The following is a 23,926-nucleotide window of genomic DNA, read 5'->3' on the forward strand; positions in this document are numbered from 1 at the left end:
TTGGGCATGGAGCTTACTTAAAAAAATAGTCTTAATAATCTTTATGTGCTCTGTTAACTGTTTTGTTTTGACTATAGTCATGGTTTACAGATTTATTGTTTTACCTTAGCGTGAAAAAAATATTCTTAAGGGTCTTATTAATAGGTTCATCAATGATCCTGTTTTCACCTAAAAGGTCTTTTCAGTCATTTTAGCCTTGACTTCTACCATCAGGGTGTTGGGATTTAAACTTTGCTGTTTGGAGAAGAAATGCCTTATCAAAATCTTTATATAATGCTATATTTCTTGTGATTACTTATTTAATTTTGGTTGCAGAATATGAGGAAACACCATGCATTATTGAAACCACTGGGGAGCCAGTTGCAGTGATGTAAGGAGGAAAAATAGATACCCAAACATGTTAGTGAATTGTTCTTCTCCCCCATTTGATGTTTATGTTAATTGAGGAGATATAGATTGATTTACTAAAGACCCTTCTGGTACCTCTGGGATTTTATTTGTGTTAATAATGCAATTGTATAGACATTTTTAGCAGTATTTTTTGGTAGCATTCTTTAGTTATATTTTATTATATGCCTTATGAAAATTTACCTTTTTGTACATTGGACTTTTCTCATCTATATGATGGCAGAAATAATGTATAGGATTATACTAAGGATATGAAGTAATGTATGTCATGCACTTAACTCAGTTGTTGGCACTGGCATCAATTAAATTAAGCTTTCTTTATCTTTAGGGTAGTTTTTCCATTTCCATTTTATAAACTATCTCATATCCATTAAAATAATTTAATGATTTAATTTGTCTCATTAAAATTTTAGGTGTTTTGAATTTGCCAGTACTTTGTAATTTTTTTTTGTAATTGTCACAACTACTACAGTACTTTAGTTTTAATAATTGAATGTAATGGAGTCTAAATGCTTTATAATAGTTTTCGCATTTTATTAACCTACCGTTGACAGTAAATTACTAAGCCAATTCTTTGTTTTAAAATCTATAGTGTGAATTTTCTTCCACATTAAGAGCTTTTAAAAGTGGACTTGGGCATTCTGTGCTCTCTTTTTATTCCTAAAATGTCACATTTTGAGACCAATTTTATTTTATTAAAAAACAATTTTTTTTTTTACATTTATTTATTTTTGAGAAACAGAGTGAGACAAAGCATGCGAGGGGGAGGGGCAGAGAGAGAAGGAGACACAGAATCCAAAGCAGGCTCCAGGCTCTAAGCAAGCGGTGAGCACAGAGCCTGATGCAGGGCTCGAACCCATAAACTATGAGATCATGACCCGAGCCAAAGTCGGACGTTCAACCGACTGAGCCACCCAGGCACCCCAAGACTGATTTTATAAAAGTTTATTGACAGGGTAGTTAATACCAAAGTGTAAATTACAATGAGCTGCTATGAATGCCAATGTAAGTAAGATTTCCTTTTTTATTTTTGTTACAGCAGAAGTAGAAACTGATGAAAAGGACAGCAAACCTGAGGAAGAAGAGAAAGTAATAAATGAAGATGAAAGACCTTCTGAGAAAAGTAAGCATGTACAAAAAACTTGATCTGTTTAAAAAAAATAGTAATTCAATGTTTCTTCTTTTAAGGCTCTGAAATATACTTTAATTTCCATGAGATGACTTAAAAAATGTTTTTAGTTTAAGTGAAACACAGTTCAATCATTTTCTTGAGAGCTAACCCAAGGATTTTTGAAAGTATTATTTCATATACTTCAGTGTTTTATTTATACTTTTCATTGTTCCATAAGAAAGATTTAAGCTTAATATTTAGTAAAGTACTATCTGAATGTCTTGAGATAAATTGTGTAAGATTTATATTTGGAGTATGGGACTAATAATTTTCTCAGGAGTGATATAAACAAATGAAATTATGTATCTTAGTCTCCTTAAGGTACTTAAGCTTCATGAGATGGGAAATTGATGGAATGGGGTGTCATTAGGTTTATAAGATTATCATGGGGTTAGAAGTCAGGATACCTAGGTTCTATATCTTTCCCTGTCATTCTGGTTTCCATGTATGACATATAAGTTATGATTACAAGAGAAGTTATAGAAGAGAATTGGATTTTAAGAGTAGGCACATAGTTATATGGATATAGAGAAAAGTGAAGAGGGATAGTTATGGTTACATAAGGACATTTGCATTTAATAAGTGGAGATTTTAGTATTTTTACTTTTTATATATTGAAAAAGAAACCAGGTAATAAAATTTGCTTATGATCTCATGAATGTTACCAATATATGAAATATAAAATTTTTAAATGAAGATCTTTGAATATCTTTACCAAATTGACTTCTATAATGACATTGACTTTATTTTTATTTATTTGACATTCATTAGAATATATTAAGAATATTCTTATGTTATTTTTCTAAAGCTAATGATTAAGAATTTTTTTCTAAATTTACTGAGAAAAAAATATACTGAAAAGGAAGAATTAAATAATTAAAGCTATGCAGTTGTTAGAAACCTGTGACATGAGAATGAATAATATATTTTGTCAAAGGATTCATGTGCACTATAAAGTTTAGGAAAGGGAATGAATATGAGCTGATTTCTCATATCATATCATATTCATATTTTAGGTGATTCTCAAGGAAAGAATATTTATGTTTATATTGTACATTGCTCAGCCTTTAAGAAGTTCTTGTTTAGTATATTGAAAATCATTTGAAGCTCAGAGCAAAGAAGCTACCTACTCACTTTTTTTTTTTAAGTGTATTTATTTTGAGAAAGAGAGAGAGAATGTGCGCAAGCTGGAGAGGGGCAGAGAGGGGCAGATCTCAAGAACAGTGAGATCATGACCTGAGCCAAAATCAAGAGTCAGATGCTTAACTGACTTAGCCACGAGGTGCCCTTACCACACTTTTCTAATCTCAAAAACAATTCATAAAATAACTGATTGAGAATGGTATTGTTGTGATAGGTAGGAATAATACTTTGCTGAGAGTGGAGAAGAGGCATTAAGGTCTATAATAAAAACCTGATTAATCATTATGCTTTTTGTTCTCAGGTGAATTTTCCAGAAGAAAGCGTTCTAAGTCAGAGGACATGGACAATGTACAGTCCAAACGTCGTCGATACATGGAAGAAGAGTATGAGGCAGAATTTCAAGTGAAGATTACAGCCAAGGGAGATATTAACCAGAAGCTACAAAAGGTGTTACAGATTATAAATCAAAAACCGTATTAAATAAAAAACATGACTATTTTTATTCTATTAGGTTTTTGACATTATTCTGTATTTTACTGGTATATTTGGGTTTTTCATAGAGAGAACTTGACAAAAATAGTTGAGCTTATTATTCTCAATAATTTAAAAAACTTTCTGATTCTTTTTTAAGATTTTATTTTTTCTTCTATATTGAACTTTATTCTAGTGGAAATATTAGAGTCTTATATGTTAACATTTTAATCTTTGTTACAAGCTGGTTTCATGGTTGTAAGTTCCTATATTGTAAGTCTTTGTTATGTACTTTAGGCTTAGTATTAAAAATGATAGGGACAGAGCTTTAGAATGACTAGGGAAAGGGAGTATTTAAAATGTGGACTTAGGAAACGTCAGCCAAATCTATGAAGCTAGAGTTAGAAATACTGAAAATACATAGCATTTGATATATTTTTCAAAATGTGTTAACAGATATGTATGAAAACTGCCTTTTAAAGAAGAATATGAAACTCAGCTGAAATTAATTTTTTAAGGTCTTGTAAATTTAATGATGAAATTATAACTAATCTAGGTTTTAGGCTAATGTCCTTCCATTAAGATATAGTATAAATATACACATTGAAAAAAGAATAGTGAGGCAATAAAAAGTAGCTTTTTTTTCCTTCCAACTTTTAAATTTGTCATATGGAACTAATAATGCTTACTTAGTCTTTTTTATAGCGTTGTTACAAATATGAAGATAGGCATGTGAAAGAATTTTGAAACTTCTATTTGAAACTTCTGTGTACTGAGAGTTTACTCCTTTGCAACAGTATTACTCAAGTATGGACCGTGGACATGCACTATGTATTATTCTATTTGTTATGGATCCAAAATAAGATAAATATGTAAATTGTGAGTAGGCATTCAGAAATATTTTATAGAAATTTCATAGTGCAGTGACGTTCTTACTGTCTCAAAAAATATCATCTGCAACAGATTAGAAATTTTAAAAACTGGTCCTTTCCTTTAATTGATTTCCTTTGAATCACAGTAGAAGATACAAGAAATAAATATTAAAACTTCAGTTTAAACTTATTTATAAAATTTCACTCTCTCGAAATTTTCTATTTTTAGTATAATTGTATCATAGCAGATATTACATCTGTAGAAGTGCAGGCTTTCAGCAGATGACATTGTGTCATGAATGCCAGCATGTTTTTCATTAAACTAATCAATACCATCAGTACCGTCTTATTAGTACATAAGAATATGTACAGTTTGCTGCTTGCTGAAATGCCTTCTTTGCTGTAACAAAGAAATGTGTATCTCTTTAGGTTGTACAGTGGTTGCTAGAAGAAAAATTGTGTGCGCTACAGTGTGCTGTATTTGATAAGACTTTGGCAGAATTGAAAACACGAGTGGAAAAGATTGAATGCAACAAGAGACATAAAACAGTTATTACTGAACTACAGGTTTGTATACTGACTTGAATTGTATACTCGTGTCATTATTTTTGTAACTTATTTTTGAGGGCACATTTTCCAAATATTAGAAGTAAAAGTAGTCTCCATTAGTTTGCTAAGGCTGCCATAAAAAAGTACCATAAACTGGTGGCTTAAGCAACAAATGTATTGTCTCATAGTTCTGGAGGTTAAAAGTCTATGATCAAGGTGTTGGAAGAATTGGTTCTATTTGAGGTCTGTAAGAGAGAATCTCTTCCATGTGTCTCCTCTAGCTTCTGATGGTTTACTGACAGTCTTTGGCATCCTTGCTTTGTAGAAGCTTCATCCTGATCGCTGGCTTTGTCTTCACATTGCAGTTTACCTGTGTGTGCCCAAATTTCCCCTTTTTACAAAGAAACCAGTTGTTTTGGATTGGGGCCCACCCTACCCCAGTATGACCTTATCTTAACTAATAACCTTTTTAAAGACCATATTTCCAAATTGAGTCACATTATGAGATACTTGGGCGTTCAGACTTCAATGTATGAACTTCTGAGGCACATATACACAGTTCAACCCAAAATAGAGCTTCAAACCTATCTTAGTGGTTTTTAAATATTTTTTAGTCACTGAAGAAAGGCTGGTAGTATCTAGCATGGCGTAAGTACCAAATAATATTTATTGTAAGTGATTCTGTTTATATTAATCCACTTCCTCCCACAGATCATATGTTATAAAGATGTTAGTTAATTTATGTTTGTTAATAATTGCTACTTCGTTTTTTATTAAATATAACTATATATTAACATGCAGTGCCAGAGCTTCTAATTGACTGAATTGAACACATGATAACATGCTGTAGTAATTCATTTTATTCCAAAACTAAGAAATTGGAAATTTTTATCAGTACATTCATTCTGTCGTAGGTAAATGTATGGTTTCTATTAGGCTTTTCTGAAATTGGAGCATAGTCTATAGATGATGAGTTTGCAAACCACTTACAGAGGTTTATTGTACAAATGAGGTGGGCGCCTGGGGGGCTCAGTCATGTAAGTGTCTGACTCATGATTTCGGCTCAGGTCATGATCTCTAGGTTCATGGGCTTGGTCCCCATGCTGGGGACACAGAACCTGCTTGAGATTCTCTTCCTCTCTCTGCCCCTTCCCTATGTGTGTGCTCTCTTTTCTCTCTCTCAAAAACAAAGAAATAAACATTAAAAACAAGCAAACAAATGACGGCAAAGTGGTCCATGAAAAGTGACTGTTTTCTAGTTATAAATTGCATCCAAAAGTGACTAGAATTTATGTTTATATTTCTCAGCCTAAAAGTTCTTTTTCTTGGTTTTATATTGTTAATTTTTTTTGAAGTTAGACTTTTTTAAAATAAGATCTTTGTAGTAATTTTGTAATTTAGAACAACACTAGTCCTCTTTCTTCCTTTAGCAGGTCTTTCTAATAGTAGTAGTGTTGTTTAATTACTAAACTTTATTTTACTAATACTGTTGAGAATTTTCAATTAGAACTTTAAAATGTTTGAAGATTTTAAAAAGTGATTTCATTGTTTCTCATTTTGTGTTTTTAGAACATGAGATTTTGACTCTCATATTCTCATGTAATATGCAAGTCCAGATCTCTTAATATTTAATATACCTTTGCACTTGGTGTTTCTTGGTAGCCGCAGAATCTGAAGTTTTTCAACACCAAACCAAGCTTTCTTCCACAAATAAATCCACTTCCCATTGTTCCTTTTATTTGTAATTCTTGAATTCTTAGAAAAATTTTCCAAGAATATCTTTCCATTTTCCTTCCAATTGATAGTTTTTGAGTTCTTAGAAATAGATCTCTCAGTCATTTCACATATACAGTGGGTTATCAAATTATAACTTTTTAATTTCTTATTAATATCTATCTCTGGGGTGCTTGGGTGTCCCAGTCAGTTGAGTGTACGAATCTTGGCTTCAGCTCAGGTCATGTTCTCACAGTTCGTGGGTTTGAGCCCCGCATCTGGCTCTGTGCTGGTGGCACCAGAGCTTGCTTTAGATTCTCTCTTTTAGTATCTCTCTGTCTGCCCCTCCCCTGCTCATACTCTCTCTCTCTAAATAAATAAATAAGTAAACATTAAAAAAAAAATTTTTTTTAAAGCCTATCTTGTTTCTTCTCACTTTCCACAAGGTGCACATCCACTTCTATGTGGATTTTTTTTTCAATAAATATATGTATAATACTGTAAATGTGTTTTCTTTTTATAATTCCCTGATTATAGCAACAACCTTTTACATGATTACTCTGGTCCTACTTACTAAGTCCTTGCTGAACTTCCCAACTGCTGTACTCATCTTTCTAAAATACTGTTTGTCTCATTCACCTCCATATAGTCCAGGTTCCTCAGTTGAGTGCTACTATTCATATTTTGATTTTAATATTTGGATCTCTTAGTTTTTGATCCACTTTTCCTAATACCTACCAGTTGTTTCATTGTCCTACAGTTTATCAGTGTTCATAGTATTTTTATTTTAGGCTTTCAACTTCATATTGTTTCTCCCACTCACTTACCTTTAATGATCTGTCCTTAGCCATGCCATTTACTTAAATTTTACTGAGCTTAAATTAGTACCTGTTTCTGTGTTGTTCTGATATTTAGTTTTTTATGGAAATAAAATTCAGATAATAAAATAACTGTTTTGGTCTACAATTCAGTGGTATTAGTATATTCACATTGTTGTGTGACTGTCATCTCTATCTAGTTAGAAACATTTTCATCAACTCAGAAGAAAATGTGTCCATTAAACAGTCACTCCTCGTTTTCCTTCCCCCTACTTCTTGGCAACCACTACTGTGATTTCTGTCTTATTGATTTGTCTAATTGATTATTCTGCATATTTCATATGAACAGAATCATACAATATGTAACTTTTTGTGTTTGGCCTCATTCAAAATGTTTTTGAAGTTCATATACAATGTAACATGTATTTCAGTACTGCATTCTTTTGGGCTAAGTAATATTTAATTATATTTGTATGCTATTGAAAGTGTTTGTATACACTGAAAATAAGTAAGTATTCAAGATGTTAAATGTAATCTCTAGAATAATCACTTAAGGAAAAAGCTAAAATACACACACACACACACACACACACACATACATATACATATACATATACATAATGAGTGTGTAGTATATAAATGCTTGACCCTTGAACAACACAGAGGTTGGAGTGCTGGCCCCTCCCTTGGTGCAGTTGAAAATCCATGTGTAACATTTGACTCCCTGAAAACTTAACTACTAATAGTCTACCATTGCTCTTAACCCTTGCTGCTGAATTTTTTATTTCAATTATCATACTTTCTGCTGCACAATTTTTATATGTTTTTTTTTAGTAGTAAGAAGAGTTTATTTTATATATATATTTATGTGTGTGTGTATGTATATATACATTATATATATAATGTATATATACACATATATAATTTTTTATATATCTATTTAATTATATATATATATAATTTTTTTTTTTAAGTGGGCTTTATGCACATCCCGGGGCATGAAATCATGACCCGGAGATCAAGACCTGAGTTGAGATCAGGAGTCAGATGTTTAACTGATTGAGCCACCCAGGCGCCCCTTATTTATTTACTTATTTTCAAATTTTTATTTAAATTCCAGTTAATTAACATATAGTATAATACTGGTTTCTGGAGTAAAGTTTAGTGATTCATCACTTAACATATAACACCCATTGCTCAACATAAGTGCCCTCCATAATACCCATAGGCCATTTAGCCCATCCCCTGCCCTACCCACCTCCCCTCCAGCAATCCTTAGTTTGTTCTCTATAGTTAAGAGTCTCTTATGGTTTGCCTCTCTTTTTTTTCCCTTTTCCCTGTGTGTTCATCATTTTATATCTTCAGTTCCACACGAGTGAAATCATATGGTATTTGTCTTTCTCTGACTTATTTCACTTAGTATAATACACTCTAGCTCTGTCCATGTCATGGCAAATGGCAAGATTTCAGTCATTTTGATGGCTGAGTAATATTCCATTGTATATACACACCAAATCTTCCATATCCATTCATCAGTTGATGGAGGTTTGGGCTTTTTCTATAATTTGGCTATTGTTGATAATGCTGGTATAAACATTGGGGTGCATGTGCCTCTTCAAATTAGTACATTTGTATCCTTTGGGTAAATACCTACTAGTGCAATTGCTGGGTCATAGGTATTTCTATTTTTAACTCTGAGGAACCTCCATACTCTTTTCAGAGTAGCTGCCCCAGTTTGCATTCCCACCAACAGTTAAGAAGTTTTCCCCTTTCTCTACACCCTTGTCAACATCTCTTGTTTTGTGTGTTGCTAATTTTAGCCATTCTGACAAGTGTGAGGTGGTATCTCATCCTGGTTTTGATTTGTATTTCCCTGATGATGAGTGATGTTGAGCATCTTTTCATGTGTCTGTTGGCCATCTGAATGTCTTCTTTGGAAAAATGTCTATTAATGCCTTCTGCCCATTTCTTACTAGGATTATTTGTTTTTTGGGTATGGAGTTTGATAAGTTCTTTATAGATTTTTGGATACTAATCCTTTATCAGATATGTCATTTGCAAATATCTTCTCCTATTTCATAGGCTGCCTTTCAGTTTTGTGGATTGTTCCCTTCACTGTGCAAAAGGATTTTTCTTGATGAAGTTCCAATAGCTCATGTTTGTTTTTCTTTCCCTTGTGTCCTGAGACATGTCTAGTAAGAAATTATTCTGGCCCAGGTCAAAGAGGTTGCTTCCTGTGTTCTTTCTCATCTAGGATTTTGATGGTTTTCTTCCTGTGTTCTTTCTCCTCTAGGATTTTGATGGTTTCCTTTCTCAAACTCTGGTCTTTCATCCATTTTGAATTTTTGTTTTATGGTATAAGAAAGTGGTCCAGTTTTCCCAACACCATTTTTTTTTTTTAAGTTTATTTACTTATTTTGAGAGACAGAAAGTGAACAGGAAGGGGCAGAGAGAGGGAGAGACAGAATCCCAAACAGGTTCTGCACTGCCAGCGTAGAGCCCATTGCAGGGCTCAGTCTCACAAACTGTGACATCATGACCTGAGCTGAGAGTAAGAGTCAGACATTTAACCAACTGAGCCACCCAGGCACCCCCAACACCATTTGGTGAAGAGACACTTTTCCATTGGATATTCTTTCCTGCTTTGTCAAATATTAGTTGGCCATATATAGTTGTGGGTCCATTTCTGGGTTTTCTGTTTTATTCCATTGATCTTTGTGTCTGTTTTTGTGCCAGTACCATCCTGTATTGATGACTACAGCTTTGCAATATAGCTTGAAGTTTGGAATTGTGATACCTTCAGTTTGCTTGTCTTTTTCAAGGTTTCTTTAGCTCTTCAAGGTCTTTTTTGGTTCCAAGCAAATTTTAGGATTATTTGTTCTAGTTCTTTGAAAAATGCTGGTGGTACTTTGATAGGGTTTGCATTAAATGTGTAGATTGCTTTGGGTAGTATAGACATTTTAACAATGTTTGTTCTTCTAATCCATGAGCATGGAATGTTTTCTCATTTCTTTGTGTCCCTTTCAATTTCTTTCATAAGTGTTCTACAGTTTTCAGAGTACAGATGTTTTACCTCTTTAGTTAGGTTTATTCCTAGGTATCTTATTGTTTTTGGTGCAGTTGTAAATGGGATCGACTCCTGGATTTCTTTTTCTGCTGCTTCATTATTGGCGTATGGAAATGCAACAGATTTCTGTACAGTGATTTTATATCCTGTGATTTTGCTGAATTCGTGTATCAGTTCTAGCAATTTTTTGGTGGAATCTTTTGGGTTTTCTACATAGAGTATCAGGTCATCTATAAATAGTGGAAGTTGGACTTCTTCCTTGTCAATTTAGATGTCCTTTATTTCTTTTTGTTGTCTGATTGCTAAGGCTAGGATTTCCAGTACTATATTAAATAACTGTGGTGACAATCAACACCCCTGTGGTATTCCTTATCCCTAAAAGCTGTCAGCTTTTCCCCATCAAGGATGCTATTAGCTGTGGGTCTTTTGTATATGGCCTTTATGATGTTGAGGCTATGTTCCCTCTATCTCTGCTTTGTTGAGGGTTTTTATTAAGAACGGATGCTGTACTTTATCAAATGCTTTTTCTGCATCTATTGACAGGATCATATGGTTCTTATCCTTTCTTAATGTGGTATCTCACATTGATTGATTTGCAAATATTGGACCACCCTTTTGTAGTCCAGGAATAAATCCCACTTGATTGTGGTGAATAATTCTTTTAATGTACTGTTGGATTCAATTTGTTAGTATCTTATTGAGAATTTTTGCATCCATATTTGTGAGGAATATTGCCTATAGTTTTTCAGTGGGGTCTTTGTCTGGTTTTGGAATCAAGGTAATGCTGGCTTTGTAGAATGAGTTTGAAAATTTCCTTCCATTTCTATTTTTGGAACAGTTTGAGAAGAATAGCCAATTTGATTACTGATTTAATTTCTTTGCTGGTTATAGGTCTGTTCAAATTTTCTATTTCTTCAGGTTTTAGTTTTGGTAGTTTGTGAGTTTTATCTATTTCTTCCAGATTGCCCAGTTTGTTGGCATATAATTTTTCATAAAATTATCTTATAATTGTATTTCTGGGTTGTTGGTTGTGATCTCTCCTCTTTCATTTGTGATTTTATTTATTTGGGTCCTTTCTCTCTCCATCTCTCTCTCTCTGTCTCTCTCTCTCTCTCTTTTTTTTTTTTTTTTTTTTTGATAAGTCTGGCTTAGGGGTTTAACAATTTTATTAATTCTTTCAAAGAACCAGCTCTTAGTTTTGTTGATCTGTTCTACTGTTTTGTTTGTTTGTTTGTTTGTTTCCCTATAAATTATTTATACTCTAACACTTATTAGTTCCCTTCTTCTGCTGGCTTTAGGCTTTATTTGCTGTTCCTTTTCTAGCTCCTTTAGGTGTAAGGTTAGGTTGTGTATTTGAGACTTTTCTTATTTTTTGAGGTAGACGTGTATTGCCGTGTACTTCCTCTTATGTCTACTTTTGCTGCATTCCAAAAGGTTCTGGAGTGCTGTGTTTTCATTTGCTTCCATATATTTTGTTTTCCTTCTTTAATTTCCTGGTAACCCATTCATACTTTAGTAGAATGTTCTTTAACTTCCATATCTTTGTGGTGTTTCCAAATTTTTTCTTGTGGTTGACTTCAAGTTTCATAGTGTTATAGTCTGAAAATATGCATTGTATGATCTCAGTCTTTTTGTACTTGTTGAGGCCTGATTTGTGACCCAGTATGTGATCAGTTCTGGAGTCTGTTCCATGTGCGCTTGTAAAGAATATGTTTTCTGCTGCTTTAGGATGAAATGCTCTGAATATATCTGTTAAGTCCATCTGGTCCAGTGTATCATTCAAAACCATTGTTTTCTTGTTGATTATTTACTTAGATGTTCTGTTCATTGCTGTTATTGGGGTGTTAAAGTCACCTATCATTGTTATCAATGATTTTCTTTATGTTTGTTATTAATTGATTTATATATTTGGGTGTTTCAAAGTTGAAGGCATAAATATTTACAGTTGTTAGATCTTTTTGGATAGACCCCTTTATAATGATATAGTGCCTTTCTTCATGTCTTGTTACAGTATTTGGTTTAAAATCTAGTTAGTCTGATAATCGTATGGCTACTCTGGCTTTCTTTTGATGTCTATTTAGCATGATAGATGGTTTTCCAACCCCTTTCTTAAAACCTTTTTTTTTTTTTTTAATGTTTATTTATTTTTGAGACAGAGGGATAGACAGAGTGTGAGCAGGGGAGGGGCAGAGAGAGAGGGAGACACAGAGTCCGAAGCAGGCTCCAGGCTCCGAGCTGCCAGCACAGAGCCTGACGCAGGACTCGAAGTCACGAACCGCGAGATCATGACCTGAGCTGAAGTCAGATGCTCAGCCAGTTGAGCCACCCAGGTGCCCCCATCCCCTTTCTATTTGGACGTGTCTTCAGGTCTAAAATGAATCTCATGTAGGCAGCATATGTATAGGTCTTCTCTTTTTATTCCATTCTGATACCCTATGTCTTTTGATTGGAGCATTTAGTCCATTTACATTCAGAGTGATTATTGACAGAAAAGAATTTCATGTGATTGTATTACCTGAAAAGTTGTCGTTTCTGGAGATTTTCTCTATTCCTTTCTAGTGTTTGTTGCTTTTGGTCTTTCTTTCCCACTCAGAGTCCCCTTTAATATTTCTCGTAGGGTTGGTTTAGTGGTCACAAACTGCTTTAGTTTGTGTTTGTCTGGGTAACTCCTTATTTCTCCTACTCTGAATGACAGCCTTGCTAGATAAAGTATTTTTGGCTGCATATTTTTCTCACTAAGCACATTGATATATCGTGCCACTCTCTTCTGGCCTGCCAAGTTTCTCTGGAGAGATCCTCTGCTAACTTGACCTGTCTTTCCTTTAGGTTAGGAATTTCTTTTCCATTACTGCTTTCAGGATTCTTTCCTTAAGTCTGTGTTTTGCAAATTTTGCTATGATACAGCTTCGTGTTGGCCAGCTTTTATTGATTTTGATAGGAATTCTCTGTGCCTCCTGGATTTGGATGCCGGTTTCCTTACCCTGATTAAGGAAGTTTTCAGCTGTCATTTGCTCAAGTAAACCTTCTCCTCCTTTTGTCTTTCTTCTTCTTCTGGGACTCCTGTGATATGAATGTTATTATGTTTCATGGAGTTGTTGAGTTCCTAAGTCTACATTTGTGATCCAATACTTTTCTTTCCCTCTTCCTTTCAGCTTCATTATTTTCCATAATTTTATCTTCTATATCACTTATTTTTTTCTTCTGCTACTTCCATTCCTGTGTTAATTACATCCAGTCATTTTGCATCTTGGTTATAGCATTTTTTATGTCAGCCTCACTAGTTTTTAGCATTTTTTTTATTGCTGTAGTAAAGGTGTGTCTGTTTTTTCTATGCTTTTCTCAAGCCCAGCTATTATTCTTATGGTCGTTGTGTTAAATTCTGGTTCTGTCATATTACTTATATCTATTTCGATTAGCTCCTTGGTTGTGACCTCTTCCTGTTCTTTCTTTTGGGATGCATTCCCCCATTTTAGCATCTTACCTTGGTCTCTGTCTTTTATGTGGTAAGAAAGCCTGTGCTTTGTCCTATTTCCCCTAGAGCTGGCACTTTGCAGCAATTTATGATCATTAGACCTGGTGCATGTGGGGTGATTTGTGCTGGTCTTCTGTGGGAGGAGCCAGTATTGCTCTGGCTCTTAATCACACTTGCCCTAGTGAAAAAAGGCACCTGTACAGTGCAGGGGTGTGGGGCGTAATGTAAATGGCTCAAGCCCTTGTCATGTGTACTGTACTACTTGCTGAAGTCTCTCCATGCTGATGGGAGGGGTGAAAAATGGCATCAGACCACTCTGTTCCCTGGAGAGGGGAGTGTATGCTGGCCAGTGTTCAGCATGCCCTTACAGAAGAGTAAACAGTTTACCCCCTTGTGCCCTCAGCTTCCATCCGATCCATGCCTTCAACCTGTGTCTGAGCCACTGGCAGCGCAGTGCTCCTTTGTTTTATTTATCTCAGGTGCCTGACTGGGTTTCTAAATTCCAAATTTTAGGGACCCTGCACAGGCCCGGACCTGCACTGATCCTCTGGGGAGGTTTTCAGTTCACTGTGGCTCACACATTTGTTCCAGAAGGATAGTTGCATGACTATGTAGGGGCTTGGATTTTATAAATGGTAAAGCATAGTAAAAAGCCTGCATCCAGGTTAGCTGCCCTCAGAAGGTGTCTCTGCTCGTATGCCAATGAACCAAAGAGCCCAACAGCACCCGCCAGCTCTTTGTCCCCTTAGAGGCAGTGATGCTCTCAAATGCCATGCAAGGAAGGGGAGCTGTCTCTTCTAGCATGACACAGGATCCTTAGAGCTCGCTGTCCAAACTGAGGCCTCTGCCCTCTTTCTCCATAGGAGCATCACTAAGCCTACCAGGCTCGACTTTGGTGATGGCATGAACTAAACTTCAGACTTCCAGCTTCACTGCTTGTAAAAAACTTGAGATAATCAGCTCTGACTCGTTTTCCCTGTCAGTAGTTTTGGGGAAGTGTTTTTCTTTTGTAATCCCCTGCATGCTACTTTATCTCTCTCTCTCCCTCTCCCCCTCTCTCCCTCTCTCTCCCTCTCTCTCCCTCTCTCTCCCTCTCTCTCCCTCTCTCTTCCTCTCTCTTCCTCTCTCTTCCTCTCTCCCTCTCTCCCTCTCTCTCCCTCTCTCTCCCTCTCTCTTCCTCTCTCCCTTTCTCTCCTCTCTCTCTTCTCTCTCTTCCCCTACTCCTGACCTTCTCTCTTTCTCTTTTTCCTCTCTCTGTGATCAGGGCTCTGTCTGCTCTGTAGCACTTGCGATTCTTTTCTCCCCCAAATCACATCTCCACCCCTCCTACCTTCCATGATGTGGCGTCTATTCTCCCTCTAGTTTTGCAATTTGTTCTCTCAATCCTCAGGTTGTTTTCCTGGGTGTTCAGTATCATTTGAAAATTATCTAGCTGTGTTTGAGGGACAAGGCAAGATCCTCCTACTACTCTGCCATCTTAACTCCTTTCCTCTGTATCTTTTCTTTGCACAGTCTCTGTGTCTTTGATATTCTGTTTGGAGAGACATTGTTTTCCTGGCTTTCATGTGTTTTCTTAAAGTTCTTTGTTCCATGTTTCTTTTAGTTCTTTGAACAGATTTTAAACCATTTATTTAAAGTCTTTGTCTAATAAGTCCAATAACCTGAATTATCTTTCCATTAATTATTTTCTTTCTGTGAATGGCCCATACTTTCTTTTTCTGTTGTTTCTTTGAATGCCTCCTAATTTTTCGTTCTTGTTGAGAACTGAATTTTTAAATATTATAGTGTGGCATTTCTGGGAATCAGATTTTTTCCCACTACGCAGAGTTTGTAGATGCTGCTTGTTGTGGTTTGTTGTTTATTGGTTTGATGACTCTTATAAACTATTTTTTGAAAGTATATGTTCTTTGTTGTGTGTGGCTACTGAAGTCTGTGTTTCATGATCTTAGTGGTCAGGTGATGTTTGGACAGTTACCTTAAATGCTTAGAGCATAAAAAAGGAAAAAAGGAAAAAAGCAAGAAGGGAAAAAAAATACCTTCCCTATCTTTGTACATTGCCTTTGTGTTGGGGCACTTCTTCAGTGCTTAACCAGGCCATTTATAACTTGCTTTATCCTTCACTTACTGTTTGCATAAGTGAAAGCTTAGGGTCTTTTCAGCCCATTTCTGAGCATGCTTTTTTTCCTGGGCATTTGCATGGTCTTCTCAATTCCCCCATATGAGCATGAGCTTTTAAAGTCCCATTTTTGCTGTGTTTCACCTTTCCTAACTTTTTCCTTCCTAGGCTTTTCTATTTAAGGCTTGTCTATATTGGTGTCCTTTGCCCCAGGCTGCTATGCCAATAACTGTACCTTTAAATCTTTTTGGGAAAAGCTGTCTGGGATGGTGCCCCAGCCTTGGGTATTACTCAGAGTTGAGAGAAACAGAGGCCAGCCTTTGTGCTGGTCCTTAAGGGAGTTGCCAGTTCCAGCAGGGTCCATACCCTTTCTGTGGCACTATCAGGTTGTATCAGACGTTCAGGCTGTCATCTTCATAGCTGCTGCAGATCTGGGTATGGGGAATGGTGAATGGAAAATTTAAAAGACCACAGTGCTCTCTTGCTGCAAAGCAACAGCTTTATTCTTCCCTAAGTCTTCCCCTGGCTGTTCTAAGTTTTTGAGTAGATTCCAGAGTTGTGCAAAAGTTGATTCTAACAATGTTTGTCAGCTCATTAGTTGAGTTTGGGAAGGAACTGCACCCTGAAGTTCCCTACTCTGCTATTTTCGGTGATGTCACTCTGTTCCAATATTTTTATTATTATTACTTTCTAGTATTTAAAACTTATATATCACTTACTTCAGCAAATAATTATATATTTTGCTCAATTATTTATTTTTTTATATACAGCTGACCATAAGCTTTTTGAAAATCCTACCATGTATATGTATATTCTATATTTCATTCCATAGCAATTGATGAGTGCATCTTTCTCATTTGCATATGTATATATCCATTTATTATATCTGACTCACTTTGGCAAAATCTTACTGAGTTTTATAAAATTCACAGTTAAGGTGTGCCTGGGTGGCTCAGTTGGTTGAGCATCCAAATTCAGCTCTGGTCATGATCTCAGGGCTCCTGAGTTCTAGCCCTGCATCAGGCTCTCTATTGTCAGGATGGAGCTCTCTTCAGATCCTCTGTACCCCCCCTCTGCCCCTCCCCTGCCTCCCCCGCTTGTGTGCACATGCTCTCATTCTCTTTCTCTCAAAAAATAAATATTTAAAAAGATAAATTAAATTAAAAGTTAAAACACATTTGAAAACATAATCTGATTGAGTTTAGATATTTTGCTATAAGGAATAAATATAATTACTAATTTTTATATTAGTGCTCTGTTGTTTTAATGCAGCAGTTATTAAAAAATAGACTTTTGAGGGATTCATGATCCTTTTGCTATAGTGTAAAAATTTGTTATACATTGGAAAATTTGGTGAAAGCATAGAATTAAGTCATGTAGACTTTACTTCTAGAGAAAAGTTCAAGAAGTTCTCTTTTCTGCTAAAGATTTTAAGGTATAAATTTCTTTGTAGATACAGGAAAGTAGATTTTTATTGATTTTTATATCAGTCATCATTCTAATGTATTTTTAAAATGGGCTAGATGGGGATTATTTAAAATTCTTTTTATGACTTTATACTTGTTTGCTGTGTGATACAACTTTTGTCCACATCTTTTTATTAATGCCTGTTTTAAAATGATTACCTCCTTTTCTGTGTACTACACATATTTTATAAGAGCTGAAAATAAATTTCAGCACTAAAATATCTGGAGAATTAGTTATGTAATAATTTTCTATATTACTTTAGGGACTGGTTGCTTTCTGAATTGTGGAAAACTTTTGTGTATTTTCACTTTTTCAGGGATGTCAGATTGTGTAGTATAAATCTCAACAGTTATTTCCATGAATTTAATTATTTTTTAAGTAAAAGGATGTATGATTTTTAGATTTATATAACTTTGATGCATTGTCAAGATTAGAACTATAGTAACTTCTAAGAGAGTCTTAAAATGCAGATATTTGTCATTTGCTGTGGGTTCAGTAGCAACTGTGTAATAAAAATAGAAATAGTCAGCAAATATTTAGCTTTTCTACCCCTCCCAGATCATAACTCTTCCCAAAACATATTTCCAGAGAATTGCTAAAAGGCAGTAAAAATGGAAATTCTCCACTCTTTAGATCAGAACTGTACTTAAAGCACTGAATATCAAAACCTATAAGTTAAAGCCACAGTAGTATTCAAAGGGACATTTACACATTACTACTAAACAGGAAATTACACACATTACTACTAAACAGGAAATTAGTTTTACTACTAAACAGGAAATTAGAAGGAAATTAGAAGAATATTATATGTTCCTGTCCAATGCTAGGAAAAAACAACAATTAAAACTAAACCCCAAGAAGGAAGAATGAGTTAATAAATTAATAAAATAGCAAAAAGCCTAACCCATTTTGAATATTGAACAATGAAGATAAAAGCTTATTCTTGGAGACAACTTAAAAGCAGGTTAATTTTTGATCTATAAATGATGAGTGTAAATAAACTGCATAAGGATTCAAAAATGAGACAAATACACAGAGGACATTAAGAGAACATTAGTATACCCAACTTAAAAAAAGGTTTTTTTAATGTTTATTTTTGAGAGAGAGGGAGACACAGAATCCGAAGTAGGGTCCAGGCTCTGAGCTGTCAGCACAGCACAGCACAGCACATGGGGCTCAAACCCATGAACTGTGAGATCATGACCTGAGCCAAAGTTGGTTGCTTAACCGACTGAGCCACCCAGGCGCCCCTACACAACTTTATACCTATGCAGTCCATTTTATTTAAGAAGAAAGTAGAATGCCTAAAATTATAAGGAACTCTGTTAAAATTACAACCAGTATCATATTTAATAGTGGATTGTGGAAATACTTCCACTGAAGTTGGGATGCCTATTATCTGTACTACTAAATAGAGTTTTGGTGGCAGTCTGGGCAATAAAATAATGACAGGAAAAATAAATTAAAAGTAATGATTGGGAACTCGATAGAATTAACTTGGCAAACTATTGAAAAAGTAGGAAATTTAGAAATTACTTGGTTGAAGAAAAACAGTCCAATAGTTTTTCTATAGGAAAACAATCAATAAAGAGTAAATAGGAGAAAAAGATTTCATATATGGTAGATATTTAAAAATAAATAAGTGCTTAAGAATAAACCAAAAAAGAACTTTAAGACCATTATGAAGTGAAAGGATAGAAAAAGAAAACCTTTGAGTTTCTACCATGTTCCTAGACATGAAGACTTGATTCCTTTCAAATTACTGATTGTATAGATTCAGAATACTCAAAATTTCAAGTGGATTTTTTTTATAGAAATGGAAAAGCCATCAACACTCCTTGGAATATAATATTCCGTTGGTTATTATTTATAAAATGCCATTTTAAGTAGTTTTAACTAAAAATAGCTTTTTCACTTTTTCTTTTGGTTCCCCTTCCCACCCCTGCAACAAGTAAATCTGTGGTTGCCTAATCCAAGAGATGGTTTTGAATAATGGGTATATGTGTCCGTTTATTCACCAGCCTTTTTGGGTGCTAATAATTTGTCAAGTCAGACTTGATGCATGATTAAGTCTTTTCTCAATTGTTTCCTAAGAGTTTCCTTGGTGCATAAGCAAGGAGATCCCTAGTTTGCCTCGTTTGCAAAATAAGGGTCAATATGTCTGAATCTCACCAATTTATGTTACTTATATTTAAACCTACCCTTATGCCATTATACAAGAAATGATAGATAAACCTAAGGAAGAGACCAAGAGCAAAATGAAACAAAAGTAGTAAAGATATAGTAATAGAATATGACTTTCCTGGACTAAAAAAATGACTTGTTTATATAGTTTTTTGAAAATCTCACACAGTACTTGCCAAGATAAGAGTCCTAATCTTAGACACATTATGGCAGATATTTTGAAGTATAGTTCAAAAAAATTGTACAGTTTCCTAAATGAAAATAACAACAAAAAGGCTGGTCTTTGATTTCTTTTTTATAACATTAAATTGGAGGCAGTCAGTCAGTGTCCAGATTTGGATTTTATTTCTCTAATAGTTTAATTTTCTAAGTGATAAAATTCTTTTTATTTTTATTTGTTTTTTATTTTTTTAACGTTTATTTATTTTGAGAGGATGGGGTGGGGGAGTGGCAGAGAGAGAGAGAGAGAGAGAGAGAGAGAGAGAGAGAGAGAGAATGAGAATCCCAAGCAGGCTCTGCACTGTCAGTATGGAGCCCGACATGGGGCTCAGTCTCATAAACCATGCGATCATGACCTGAACTGAAATCAAGAGTTGGGTGCTTAACCAACTGAGCCACTCAGGTGCCCTGATAAAATTCTTTTTAAAAAGTAATTAAGTACTGTATATGATGTGAAAGTGAAGCCCTTATCTTTACACTCTCCCTCACTGCCTGCCAATACTAGCCTCTAGAAGTAATTACTTTTAACTTTGGTATTTATTCCTTCTAGACATTACCTCGTATATATATCAAAATGACCTTTTAGTATAAGTAAAAATAGTATAACAATACCATACAGATTATGCAATTTACAGAATATCCACCAGATAGAGGCAAGAATGAAAGACATTCTTGCATAAATTGGGACAGAAAACACTTTCCCATATATATTTCTTGAACAAGTTGCTTGAAATATTTTAGCCACAGAAAGGTAAATTCATATTAAGAATATAAAATTATGCTGTACGTCTTTGGGTGTTAAAAACATGCATAAATAAATACTCAAGTCATGAGGAAATCTTCGTCTTCAGAGTCCTATGTGATTGATTGCCTAGGACTTAAAAGGACTTGTCAAAGGACTTAAATACTTTGTAACATTTGCGGTCTCCTTCAGAAGTGACTACTTTCTGAAAGAAACTTTAAAAGTAAATAATACCATTTTCTTTTTATGATACGTTTATATTGGATAAAAGAAATTTTCTGGAGGAATTCTTCCCTAGGCAGGTCTCATGAACACACTCAAGTTTAGTTTAAATTTCTTGAAAATATATTTAACATAAGATGGCAGCAGCAGTTAACAGCAACAAAAACAGTTGAGTATCACATCTATGCCTTAGTAAAAGACTTAAATACAAAATATTCATGTGGTGTTGAGGTATTTTTCTGTTTTTTCTTTTCTGTTTGTTTTCTTAAATTTTCTGTGAATATGTATTTGGGCAAAATATGTGGTCAGGCATTTTATAGAAGCAGTGCAAGTGATTAATAAAATAATTATATTGAAATGTTAGTAGTAAGATAACGTTTTTGTTAGGTTATTTTAAATTAACACTATTAAGTGTTTCACAGAATAATGTATGAGTAGTCATATATACTGCTATTGAAAGTATAAATTAGCAAAGCCATTCTGAAAAAGAAATTTAGATATTTGATAATTATTAGATAATTTAGTTATCAATTATCATTTAGATAAGAATAATTATTTAGACAAGAGCTATTCTGTCTCAGAAGTTACACCTGTGTGAGTACTACCCAAGGAAATAATCTGAAAGAACAAAATTATTAATTGCCTTGTTATTTGACTATAACAGTACATTGAGAAACATGAAACATTTCCACTGGGAAATAGAGTGTATAAATAATGATTCAATATATTATGTGTATATCCACAAGCAGTATTGGCATTGGATATTTTATGACTTATAGTTGTATTAATATAGAATTCTCAGAAAATTGTGTGGTTACAACATATTAAAACATAACAGCAAAAAAAATCCCCACAATTATACATATTTAGAAATGTACTGGTTTGTGAGTTCTAGGAGGAAAAAAAACTAATGTTCTAAAATCAAGAGTGTTTACCTCTAGGTATTAAGTTCAAAGGTCATTTTAGTGTTCATTATGATTTTCTGTATTTTCCAATTAATGTATTTTATAATCAGCTTGCCTTATTTTCTTTGCTGTTGGTTATCTTCTGACAATCCTTTTATTTCTGGGTTTCTTGTTATGTATGCATGAGTTCCTTTCTGATACCATATGTTACTTGATTTTGGTTTCATTTTTGGTTTTTTTAGGCCAAGATAGCAAGGTTAACCAAACGCTTTGGAGCAGCCAAAGAAGATCTTAAGAAAAGACAAGAAGTAAGAATTTCTATTCTTGTATAATTAATATTGAGCTCTAAGTGGTACTTGGATAATCGTGAGCTGGGAAGAAATTCTTCCTTTATTACAGGTCTGAAATTTGCTTTCCTACTTTGTACTTCCTATATGTTTTTTCAGAAGCTGCAACTCTGAAGCTAATATTAACCCTTTTGTAATCCTCAATTACTGTTTTCATATATCAACACTTATATTAATCTATTTTATAGTATTCCTGAAGTTATGTTTTGTTTCATTTTTAAAATTTTGTTTTTGGGATTTATCTTCTCATGTTTCTTTCTTTTTACATTCTTGCCAGGGTCCTATTTTTGTCTCTTATTTCCCCCAAGGTGCGTTAGTGTACCATTGCCTGGAGTGGCCCCTTCTCATCTTTGCTTTACCTCAGGTGGTTAAGTGCAAAGATCATAGCATAACATAAAACTCCAGTGTATAGTCTACCTTTTGCTTTTTGTTGTTTCCTTAGTTATTCTGTAATACATATATATATATATTTTTTTAATTTTTTTTGTTTATTTATTTTTGAGAGAGAGAGAGAGAGAGAGAGAGACAGAGCATGAGTGGGGGAGGGGCAGAGAGAGAAGGAGACACAGAATCCAAAGCAGGCTCCAGGCTCTGAGCTGTCAGCACAGAGCCCAATGCGGGGCTCGAACCCACGAAATGTGAGATCATAACCTGAGCCGAAGTTGGATGCTCAACCGACCGAGCCACACAGGCGCCCCTGTAATACATATATTTTTAAAGAATATTTATTTATTTATTTATTTATTTATTTATTTATTTATTTATTTATTTTGAGAGAGGAAGAGAGAGCATGAGTAAGGGAGGGACACAGAGGGAAAGAGGGAATCTTAAGCAGGCACCATGCTGTCAACTCTGAGCCTGACACGGGGCCCAATCTCATGCACCCGTGAGATCATGACTTGAGCCGAAATCAAGAGTCAGATGCTTAACTGACTGAGCCACCCAGGCACTCCTGTAATACAAATTTTTAATATAGCACTTGTATATTGCATTATAGTTTTCAGTTTGATATCTTTATTTTCCTCTTGACTTTTTCTATTATGGTACATTACATTTCTTTGTCATGAGAGCAACATTGTCTGGCACTTACCAATTGCCAATAACAGTTATTTCAGTAGTAATTATTACTGTAGGATTTTCCTGTTTTCATTAATTTCATATCTTCTTTACTTGACTTTAAATAAAACCATTTTGAAATAATTATAGATTAACAAGCAGTTGTAGCAATACTACATAGACTCCTGTGAACTTTTCACATAGCTTCCCATAGTGGTGAAATCTTGAATAACTGTTGTGCAATATCAAAACCAAGATATTGGTACAATTCTGTTAAGTAGTCTGTAGACCTTAATCATTTCTGCAAAATGTAGACCAGTTTTTTCATGAATTCATTGTGTGTGTGTGTGTGTGTGTGTGTGTGTGTGTGTGCATGTACACATTGATCCCACGTACAGATTTATGTAACCTCCACCACAGTCAAGATCTAGAACTGTTCCGTCACCATGAAGGGACTCCCTCATCCTGCCATTTTATAGTTTCAACCTATCTCATTTCCCATACCTACCCACTCCTGTCCCCTGGCAACCACAGATCGGTTGTTCATCTCTATATTCCTTTTACCTAACTTTTTAAGCTCTGGTTGCTCTTTTCTCTTGAGCAACTGATAGTTTTCATCTTTGTTCTACACAGACTAATCCCACCAAACCCTCCATTGGCCGTACCCAAAGATTTTTTTTTTATTATAGCTTCTTTAATTATTATAATTAATTCTTAGATTCTAAACTCCACTTTTCTCAGCTTTTGTTTTTTTGTCATAATATAAAAATTGAACTATTTGTCTTCTTATATTAGAAAATTGATGTAAACCTTTTTTTTAGCCTTTAAAACAATTTTTTTTAATGTTTATTTTTGAGAAAGAGAGAGAGAGCACGAGCAGGGGAGGGACAGAGAGAGAGGGAGACACAGAATCGGAAGCAGACTCCAGGATTTGAGCTGTTGGCACAGAGCCCGACATGGGGCTCAAACTCATGAACTGTGAAA

General features: G+C 34.6%; 1 protein-coding gene across 5 annotated transcripts in view; it reads left to right on the plus strand.

Annotated features, from left to right (window-relative positions):
• The window catches only part of ATF7IP (activating transcription factor 7 interacting protein), a 120,729-nt gene that overhangs the window by 58,212 nt on the left and 38,591 nt on the right, over positions 1 to 23,926 (plus strand). For 4 of the 5 annotated variants that reach the window (XM_060658310.3, XM_060658308.2, XM_060658311.3 and 1 more), the window contains exons 3-6: positions 1,448 to 1,531; positions 3,024 to 3,169; positions 4,495 to 4,632; positions 21,782 to 21,847. In XM_060658310.3, coding sequence (XP_060514293.1) covers positions 1,448 to 1,531; positions 3,024 to 3,169; positions 4,495 to 4,632; positions 21,782 to 21,847 — 434 coding nt within the window. The remainder of the gene's footprint in view (positions 1 to 1,447; positions 1,532 to 3,023; positions 3,170 to 4,494; positions 4,633 to 21,781; positions 21,848 to 23,926) is intronic. The other variant, XM_060658309.2, reaches the window with a different exon arrangement.

This window comes from Panthera onca, chromosome B4 (genome assembly GCF_046562875.1).
Source record: "Panthera onca isolate mPanOnc1 chromosome B4, mPanOnc1 haplotype 2, whole genome shotgun sequence".
Classification (NCBI taxonomy): domain Eukaryota; kingdom Metazoa; phylum Chordata; class Mammalia; order Carnivora; family Felidae; genus Panthera; species Panthera onca.